The following is a 10,712-nucleotide window of genomic DNA, read 5'->3' as shown; positions in this document are numbered from 1 at the left end:
GATAAAGTCAATCAAATTCATTTAAAAAAAAATTAAATTCCCTCCAAAATTAAAAGAAATATATATATATATATATATATATATATATATATATATATATATATATATATATATAGGTTTTAAGGTAAAGTTTAGTATTTTTATTTTAGTTAAAATATTATCTTTCAGCAAAAAGTTTTAAGGTAAAGTTTAGTATTTTTATTTTAATTAAAATATTATATTTCTTGTTTATATTGTTTAATGATATAGTATTTATATTAGTATTTAGAAATTGAGGGAATGATTCATAAAAAATTATTTTTCTTAATATTTTTAGAGGTTAAGAGAGCATTTTGATTCCGGTCAATAAAATTATACTACTACTTTTATATTTAATAGTTAATTTAATAATTATTTTTATCAGACGCTTATATTTTAAATCACTATATAAACAGCTAATCACTAATAATTAATATTTAATAGCTAATAACTAGTAAAATAATTGATAATTACTAAATAATTAACGGTTATTAAAACAACTAATATTACTAAAGAGGGTAATAGAATATAAATAATAATTTATAGTGCAGAAGTAGACTTACAAACCAATAATGCTTTGAACCACGAATATGTCAAGAAATTGAAACTTGAGAAAGCATAGATTTCAATTTTTTTTTTTTGGTAGATGTAGATTTCAATTATTTAAGTTAATTAGACTAAGAATGTAACAAAAAAAAAAAAAACCCCAAATTTGTATTTATGTTGTTGTCGCAATTTAAATTGGGGGTTTCAAAAAATTTAGGTGCAGACCAAGTCAGAAAAATATAATATATGCATTGAAATCTTATTAATTTATATGATAATGTTTTTAATATCATCATCCAAGGTCAGACAAAGTCAATCTACATTTCGTATGAAGTGGTAATATGTAATTGATGGAATTATATCTTCTTATAGTAATGTTCTATCTAATTAATAAAATGAAAAACAATACCATGTGTCATTCGTGATTAGAACTGATTATATATTTAGTTCTTGTCACTCAATAAAAAAAAAAAAATCATATTTAAGTATAAATTTTATTTCTAAACTCAACGTCACTCATTTGTCTTTGATATAAAATTATTTATATACTCTTATAAGTTTTATTTTATTTTTTTAAATTCAGTGAAGGTTCAATAGACTGAATAATAAATGATGTGCTACACAACAGAAGGTAATTATCTTTTTTTTTTTTTAATTAGTCAGGCTTCTCCTTATTAGCATAAATTTAAGTTTTTAAATTAAGAGATTTTATAAAGTGTTATTAAACATTTTTAGATAAATTGCAATAAATAGATTAAATAAGCGGGTTTGAATCATATTGAATCGTGAATATTTTATATTTTATTTTTTAGTTACCGTAATAATGAACTTACAAAACTAATATGTTTATCATAAAAAGATTCTTTTTTTTTTTTACTATGCTTCACCTAAAATGAGTTCGTATCATAACATTTTAATTTGTGAGTTGCTTCAAGTTTTACATCAAATTGTTGTAAAAAGGACTCTAGATTAGGGGTGAGCATTTAATTAACTGAACTGAATTGAATCGAATTCTCAACTAATCGAATTATTAAATGACTCTAAAATTATTAATTGAACTCAACCGAAATTGAGAGAAAATTGAAATTAACTGAAATCGAAAATATTCGATCGGTTATCGACTTTAACCGAATTAATCGAAAAAATAAAAAATATATTTTATATTATTAATTATTTTAAAAATATTAATAAAAATATATTTATATTCTTTTTTATTTATAAAAAATAATAAATATGATTTAATATTAATAAGATAATAATTATAAGTCAAATATTATTGTAAAATTATAAAAATAATAATTATAAATAATATATTATTAATAAAATTATAATTAATATATTAATTAATTAAAATTTAGTTATTTCGGTTAGTTCAATTACCAAATCAAAGGTAACTGAATCAATAATTAAAAACTAAAATTTTTATTATTACCAACCCAAAAAACCGAACCAAATCGAATTTACTCTTACCGAAATAATTAAATTTTATCAATTTGGTTCGATTAATTGGTTATAACCGAATAATACACCCTCTACTCTAGATCAATTTATGGCTTGATAATGATTTCAAATCAAAATATTAATTTTTTTAGGAAAATTAAATTTATAAATTTAATTTGTAGGTAAAAATTTGAATTAACAGGGTCACTTTGATTCTCAATTTAGTAAATAATTTGTGTTCAATTTTATTATTTCAATTTATTCATTTATTTATTTATTTATTATAAGCAATGATAAAAGGAAGTGGAATATCATCCAAAATTAACTTGGGCATAACTGCATGAGAGTCAAGCTAAAATTTATCATTTCTACTCTGTTATGATCAAGTGAAGTGGTGGACTTCTAACAAACTCTATTTATTAATTAAAAAATTAAAAAAAAATTAATACAAAGCTAAAGTGAATTTATTTTTGTTGACACTTTAATGGTTATTTTCGTGCCAAGTGTATTAAAAATAAATAATTATTTACCTAAGTTTATCTATAAATCTAAATATGTAACGCGCATGAAAATAAAAAATAAAATTTAATTATTAAATATAAAATATTATATATTTATATTTTAAATTTATAATAAATTAAAAAATTTTAAAAATAAGTAAGATATACAGCAACGCTATGGCTAACGATTGACTGAGAGAATAGGTATAACATCAATTTAAGATCTAGGCCTCATTTTATTTGATACGATTGATTTAACGAGTGTCAGTCTCTTTGAAGGTTAAAATTATTTTGACGAGTAAAAATATAATTTTAAATGTCATTAAAAAAAATAATTTTAAAAAAATAATTTTATTATTTTAATATTTTTATGATTAAAATTGATTAAATTTAATTTTTTAATATTTTTTAATTAATATATTTAAATAAGTTTCAAAGAAAATGCAAATCAGTATCATCGTGTATTTGAATTACTTGATCAAGTCAACTGATCTCTCTGTCTCTGTGGGTCTCTTACGCGTTAACAAAGTCAAAAGTCATCCTCTTCTTTTCCTTCATTTTTATTAAATTATATATTATCATCTTTTGTCTCCTTTCCAAGAATCAGCTCTACTTCTTTAATTTCCTCAAGTTCATACACTAACCTTTTCCATATATCATCAGGATTTGCATCGCCTACTGTTCATATCTCTCTCTCTCTCATTTACGTAACTTATCCAGTTCTTGGTCTCCGCAAGTGAACTCTGAAATTAAACTTTCTTTTTTCAAGAACGGGGAGGTTGCATCCATGGCTGGCGGTGGAGGTGGAAGATCTTTGGAGCAAACGCCAACTTGGGCAGTAGCCATTGTTTGTTTTGTTTTAGTATTGGTTTCAATAATCATCGAATACATTATCCATCTCATAGGAAAGGTACCATCTATAAGATTTATTAATTACTGTATACTTTTATTAATTAAATTCCATCATTAATAATTATTATAATCCACCAAACATTGAATTATACGATGCTTTTGTGCCGGTACTGAGATTTTTTTACTCCTTTTTCAGTGGTTAAAGAAGAAACATAAGAGAGCTCTTTATGAAGCACTTGAAAAGGTTAAGTCAGGTAAGCATATGAAACCACTTTCATCATCTTCTCAAAATTATACTCTTTAACTAGTTTGTTGATTAACCCCCCTCTTCTTCTTGTTCTTATTCTTCTTCTTCTTTCTTCCTGTGCAGAGCTTATGCTATTAGGATTTATATCCTTGCTTCTAACTGTAGGACAAGGTCCAATATCAAATATATGCATACCAGAAAAGGTTGGATCTTCATGGCATCCATGCAGCAAGGAGGAAGAAGCGAATATAAACAAGGCTGAAGTGCCTGCAACAGAAAATGAAAACCGCAGGAAACTTCTCACCATATCGGATTCTGGTGGAAGTCTCCATCGTGTCTTGGCTGGGACAACGACGACTGACAAATGTGGTGAGGTGGGTACTACATATTTTCCTACAATAAGATTTTTAATTCAATGATATTGAAATTATTTTTAAAATTATGATATTTTGAATTCACAATCGAATCAAATAAAAACAAAAATAATCGCCAAATCGGATGTTTCCAACAGTGAAAATGTAAGAAAGCATTGTAGCCTGAAAGGCAAGTATGACAATAAAAAGCAATTACGTGGATGTTTCAAGCAAATTTACTGTGCAAAAATGTGGACATATATTGATACGTACTATCTGGGAAAGTTCTTCACTTTTGCTTGTCAAGGAAAAGATATTAATCAAAGTTAGTAGGCGAGTTATATAAATGGTAATTTTTCTTGGCGAAAATTTATAGATTTTTCTTGATCAACCCAGAAATTAATTAAAACATGGAACGTAACTACAAATTTAAAGAACATGTATGATGTGATGAGCTAATAAATAATACCCAGAAATTTTAGTTGATTTACAAGACTTTATAAGTTAAATTCATTGTTTTTTGATTCAGCGTGAAGTCCCCTTTGTATCGTCAGAAGGCATTCATCAACTCCACATTTTCATATTCGTATTAGCAGTTTTTCACGTGCTTTACTGTGTCCTCACCATGGTTCTGGGCAGAGCTAAGGTACTGAGAAATTTTAGAATTCGACCGTTACATGTATAACAGTTTTATCATAGGTAGTAATCATGGTATCGCTTGAATTACATGTGTGAGGACATAAATATAAAAGCTCTCAGCTCTTGTTATTTTTTCTTTTACTTTACTGACTCTTTTGCTTGGCTATAGATGAGACGTTGGAAATCTTGGGAAAAGGAAACAAGAACAGCCGAATACCAGTTCTCGCACGGTATGTTAATTACTCCAAATCTATATATAGTTGCATTGAAGGGCTATAACAAGTTTGGTTTGACTTATATTTATAGACGCATAATTAAATTTTCTGGGATAATGCACGTAATTAAAATTATAAATCAAGATAAATATATGATAATGATGATAATGATTACTGCACAACATAGATCCAGAAAGGTTCAGATTTGCAAGAGAAACATCATTTGGCAGGAGACACTTGAGCTTTTGGACCAAGACACCAGTCCTTATTTGGATAGTAAGATCTCTTTTCCCTCCTTAGTTTTTTTTTTTTTTTTTTTTTTTAACTTATATTAGAATTAAATATGAGATTTTTAAATTTTAGAGTTAATTTCAATATTATTCAGTTAAAATTTATTGATTCCTGTCTTTAATTTACTCTTATTTATCATTTCTTGAGGATAAATTATTTTAACAAACAGCTAGCCTCATTGTAATATTAAAAAAATAGTACATATTTTTATCATTAATTTTAAAATTTTTCAAAAAATAAAAAAAGATTATTTTATAATTTTAATCCCTTTGATAGATGATTCCCCAATCATTGAATCAATAATGTGCCTTTAAAATTTAAAAATAAAAATTATTTTGATTTTTTGGCACGAACTTCAATCCATTATGTCAATGATTAAACATAAAATTACCTAGGTAGAGCCACACGTAGACTTAGTTATTATATATAAATTTAAAGTACAATAAAAATATATAATAAAATTAAAAATATATAATAAAATTTATCTACTTAATATATGAGTTTCATATATTTTTATTTTAAAATAATTATATTTAATTTTATTTTAATAATGTTGAATTTAATTTGGATAGTAAGTTATACCTTATTTGAGTACTATAGTGCATCAATTTTTTACATAATTTCAAAAATATTATGAATTTAATGTAAATAACAATTTATAAATTTAAGTTGAAGTTTAACTTATTCAAAATTAGTAAAAAAAATAAGCTATTCAATTCATGTGGAGTTTTAATATTCTGAATATCTTATAAAATTAAATTCTTTATAATTAATGAAATTTAGTTTGTAATAATTATTAGAATTATGAAAATTTCAGTTAAAAATAAATAAATAAATAAATAAAATATTTATATATTTATAGCATACACAATTAAAAATTGACCTAGGCTACATAAGTAGTAGAATTACCATACACATATATGTGGTGCATTTGAATTGACACATATTTTTTTACCTAAACTTAGTCTATTACAGACCTAAGATACAGAATGTATAGTAGATTTACCTATTAAATAAGTGAGTCCTACATATTTATATCTTAAATCTACAATAGACTCAGTCTAAATAAAAATTTTCATGTTTACTCATTATCTACTGATTAAACAAAAAATTCAATCATTATTACTCTATTCTTTTCTATTTTATAATTTCTTTTATCTCATATTCAAAATATAAAATTTTTATAAGAATTTAATTAATTTTTTAATTAATTTTTATATTTAAAACAAAAAATTTTATTTTTTTATTGAAAAATATAATTTTTTTTAAAAAATATAAATTAAATATAATTATACGAGAATTTAATTAAATTTGTAAATGAATTTAAGTTGACGGGAAGAATCAAAGCTAACATGTTACAATTTGCAATATGGGAAGTGCCTAACAGTCAAAAAGCAAACGACTTTCTTGCATTTTCTTGGAGGCATTAAATAAAATGGTCCAAAACAATGGAAACAGCCTATGTCTTTTGCTGGTACTTTAAATAGTGCCGGCAGCGGTCTTAACAAGTTTGTGTAGAAAACGACCATCGCCGTCCAAAGTCCGCCGTGGAAAATTTAACAACTTTCTACTGCCTACCCGCTTCAGGCTTTCTTTCTGCGGTCACTAATTGCTCCGTTTGCTTGACTTTGTTATTCTACAATAACTTGTTTCTCTTTCCAACGGCGGGATATTCTACGCTGCATTATATCTCATGCATAATAAGGTTTACACGCTGAATTTATTTTCACAGGGAAGTCATGATTTTAATACACGTTTATTTTTTTCATTGAATCGTTTATATGTCTAATATTTACGAAAAAAAATTTATTTTTATTATAATTATTAATTAATTAAAATTATTAAAATATTAATATAATAATATTAATTAACAAATCAAATTCTCCTTAAAAAAGTTTCATGTGTATATTTATAAAATGATTTGGATGCAATAAATAATTTATTGTAGCAATATCTGAATAATTGTGTATAAATATATAATTATTAGGTCTCACATCAGCTTAATATAATTCTCATAATTTTTATTTTTATTTATTTCATTTTATTTATTTATTTTATTTTTTTACTTTTTGCTTTGTAGGTTTGCTTCTTTAGGCAATTTGTGAGGTCGGTTCCTAAAGTTGATTATTTGACCTTGAGGCATGGTTTTATCATGGTAATTTTTTTTTTCTTGAAAATTCCAAATTAAAGGTTAAATTTGTCTTTTTACCATGTATTATTAATTGTGATTTTACAATTTCCCTTGTGTGTTTGTAGGCACATTTGGCACCTCAAAGCCACATGAAATTTGATTTCCAAAAATATATTAATAGGTCATTGGAAGAAGATTTCAAAGTTGTTGTGGGAATAAGGTAATTGGTCTTCAATTCTTCTTTTTCATTTTAACACATTTAAAATTATTATTATTATCTTTATTTAATTTTAATCAAAATTGATATTTTAAGATTCCACATCAATTGTGACCAGTGTGTATAAAACATAAGATTTAATATATTTTAACAAAATTATCATAATATTATGAAAGCGTGTGTTCTTAACCAATTAAAAAAATGAATTTGAGTCAGTTCAATAGAGTGTTTATCTGCTTTCAAGTGGCTGAGCTAGTTCTTTGAAATCACATATCAATCGTGAAATGTATATATGTGAAATATAAATCATCAATTTTCTCTTTGTTTTCTGTTTTCTCTTTGTTTCTAATCATCAATTTTCTGTTCTCAATTTCCAGTCCACCAATTTGGTTTTTCGCAGTCGTATTCTTACTCTTCAACACTCATGGTAAGTTCATATTTTCTATTAATCATAACAAATTTTATAATATAACTCTAATTGATAAAGGGGAGCTCTCATCCTTACCAATAGAATAACCCATGCATTGAGCAGTGTATTATATATTTTTTAAAATTATAGAACATAAATGTTATATTTATGTAAAGGAATTCAATATTTTTTTTTTTGGGAATTTTATTAAAAAAAATAAGTAAAATGGCAATATATAAGTTATTAGATTATAATATTAAATTGACTAGTCATTTAATATAAAATATGAAAGATTATGTTAAAATTAATATATATATATATATATAATTGGAAAATTGTTTGACTAAGTTTTATTTAAATTTCTGTGAACAGGCTGGCATTCTTATCTATGGCTTCCATTTATTCCACTGATTGTAAGTATAGATATTAATATGTGCACATGCATGTTTTGACTTTATTTTTTTTTATATAATTTTTTTAATTGGGGGATATCGGATATCTAACGGTGGGTGATGCATATGCAGATCATCCTATTGGTAGGGACACAGCTACAGGTGATAATAACCAAAATGGCACTTAGAATTCAAGAGAGAGGAGAGGTTGTGAAGGGTGTGCCTGTGGTTCAGCCTGGAGATGATCTCTTCTGGTTCAACCGTCCACGTCTTATTCTTTATCTCATCAATTTTGTTCTCTTTCAGGTACCTTCAGAATTATTAATTTATCTTATTATATATTGTTGTTTATCTTTTGCCAATATCGTTGCATTAGCATTTAATTTATCTTGATTTAATTTTAATATGATTGATTTCAATCTTACATTAATAAATAAGAGATCAGTGATTAAGGTCTTGTTGAATAATATTAATTATTTTAGTAACTAATAGTTATTGTAGCAGCTATCAATTATTTTAATGGCTGTTAGATATTAAATATTAACGGTTAGTAGTTAGTTTTTTATATAATAATTTAAAATAGAGATATTTGATAAAAATAGTTATTTAATGTAAAAATATTTACATCATTTTATTAATTTTGATTAAAATACTCTTTTAACTTATAAAAATTAAGAAGAATAACTTTTCATTAATCGCTCATTTAACTTTTAAATATTAGTGTAAATATTATGTCATTAAACAATTAAGAAAGGTAATAATTTAGTTAAAATTAAAATACTAAGTATTACTGTAAAAATTATTAATCATCTCATGATGTCATTTTTTTTTATTATTGCAGAATGCCTTCCAGCTTGCTTTCTTTGCATGGAGTTGGGTAAGCTTATAAACCATTTTGAGGAATTTGATTTTTCTTGCCTGAATCAATCTATAATAGATCTAAAACACAAGATGGATATATGATGAGATTTATCTATTAAAAATATAAATTTCACATATTTATATTTTGAATTTATGATAGATTACATCTATATAAAAATTTTATTAAAGGAATAAGTTTTTTTTTTATTATTTAAATTATTTTTAAGAAATGGAATTATACAAGTGAATGATTTTAACGGGTTATATCTTCTCTATTGTTTTCCCAGAAAGAATTTGGGATAAAATCTTGTTTCCATGCACATGTAGAGGACATAGTCATCAGAATTTCAATGGGGTAAGATTGATTTCTCTCTCTTTTTGAATCATTAACCAATAATAATAATAATAATAATAATAATAATAATAATAATAATAATAATCTTCTTTCCAAGATTATTAATTGATGGGTTCTCATTTCTCAGGGTCCTTGTGCAAATACTCTGCAGCTATGTCACTCTCCCTCTCTATGCCCTCGTAACACAGGTAAACAAACAAGAAAATCCGCAATACTCACAAATTAATACTCGCATATATAACACTAAATAAACCTCAAGTGCTTGTTTTAATTCATATTAACAGATGGGTTCATCAATGAAACCAACCATCTTCAACGAGAGAGTAGCAGCAGCTCTAAGAAATTGGCACAAAACGGCTAAGAAAAACATTAAACGGAACAAGGGGTCCGTCACCCCCTTATCTAGTAGACCAGCCACACCATCCCACCACATGTCGCCGGTGCACCTTCTTCGATACTATCAGAACGAAATGGATAGCCTCCAAAATTCTCCTAGGAGATCAAGTTTAAATAGGTGTGAAACAGATTCTCCATCACCTTCTCACCCTAACCATGGCGAGGGATCATCGTCGACCCATCATCTCAATCACGGTGATGGTTCATCGTCTTCACATCACCACCATCACCAACAAGTTGAATTAAGTTACGTAGAATGTAAACGAGAAGGCAATGAAGAGCCAAGTTCAAGTCAAGTGGCCCCAGTTCCAGAACATGAAATTAATATAGTGCCAAGGGAATTTTCATTTGATAAAAGAGCGAGTGTTTAAGCAATTTTTCATTGCTTTGTATAGTTCTTATATATATATATATATATATATTGGAATAACATTGAAGATTAGATATGTAATCATTAACATTTAATTTTTTTTTTGGTTCTATGTGCATTAGTGTAATTTGCCGCTGTAAAAAACATTTGTTCTTGTATTAAAATTTCAGTTTCTTGAATTGCAGAGATTTACTTGAACTTAATGGGAAGGTTGTCAACTATAAAGAATGTCACAAGGAAAGAAAAAATCTTTCCCACTTCAAAATCTAGAGAAACTTTACACGGTATTGAAATTTTTGTTGCACAAGTCATTAAGTTCTTGCATGGTCTTAAGCAGGAAAGACAGCAATTTTTGGCAATAACTTAATCTTTTCTCTTCTGGGGTTGTGGCAAGAACCAAAATTTCTTGTGCTGGGTGACGAGTCATGGTCATGTGAGTCTGGGGGGGTGGGAGGGGGGTGGGCGCTGGATTAACTTATT

The 10,712-nt window shown here is 26.0% G+C and overlaps 1 protein-coding gene across 2 annotated transcripts; it reads left to right on the top strand.

Annotated features, from left to right (window-relative positions):
- The first annotated feature begins 3,116 nt into the window (after positions 1 to 3,116).
- On the top strand, positions 3,117 to 10,411 carry LOC110667328 (MLO-like protein 6). Of its 2 annotated transcripts, XM_021828135.2 has the most exons (15): positions 3,117 to 3,414; positions 3,553 to 3,610; positions 3,727 to 3,977; positions 4,486 to 4,602; positions 4,765 to 4,825; positions 4,998 to 5,086; positions 7,182 to 7,256; positions 7,358 to 7,452; positions 7,827 to 7,876; positions 8,231 to 8,271; positions 8,383 to 8,556; positions 9,092 to 9,127; positions 9,399 to 9,466; positions 9,594 to 9,654; positions 9,751 to 10,411. In XM_021828135.2, exons 1-15 carry the CDS (start codon positions 3,292 to 3,294, stop codon positions 10,231 to 10,233), a joined length of 1,782 nt encoding a protein of 593 aa, XP_021683827.2. In that variant the 5' UTR covers positions 3,117 to 3,291; the 3' UTR covers positions 10,234 to 10,411. The 2 variants fall into 2 exon arrangements, with proteins under 2 accessions (XP_021683827.2, XP_057998697.1); XM_058142714.1 differs by lacking the exon at positions 4,486 to 4,602.
- Positions 10,412 to 10,712: the final 301 nt, after the last annotated feature.

This window comes from Hevea brasiliensis, chromosome 1 (assembly GCF_030052815.1).
Source record: "Hevea brasiliensis isolate MT/VB/25A 57/8 chromosome 1, ASM3005281v1, whole genome shotgun sequence".
Taxonomy (NCBI): Eukaryota; Viridiplantae; Streptophyta; class Magnoliopsida; order Malpighiales; family Euphorbiaceae; genus Hevea; species Hevea brasiliensis.
This window is presented reverse-complemented; position numbering and strand designations above follow the sequence as displayed.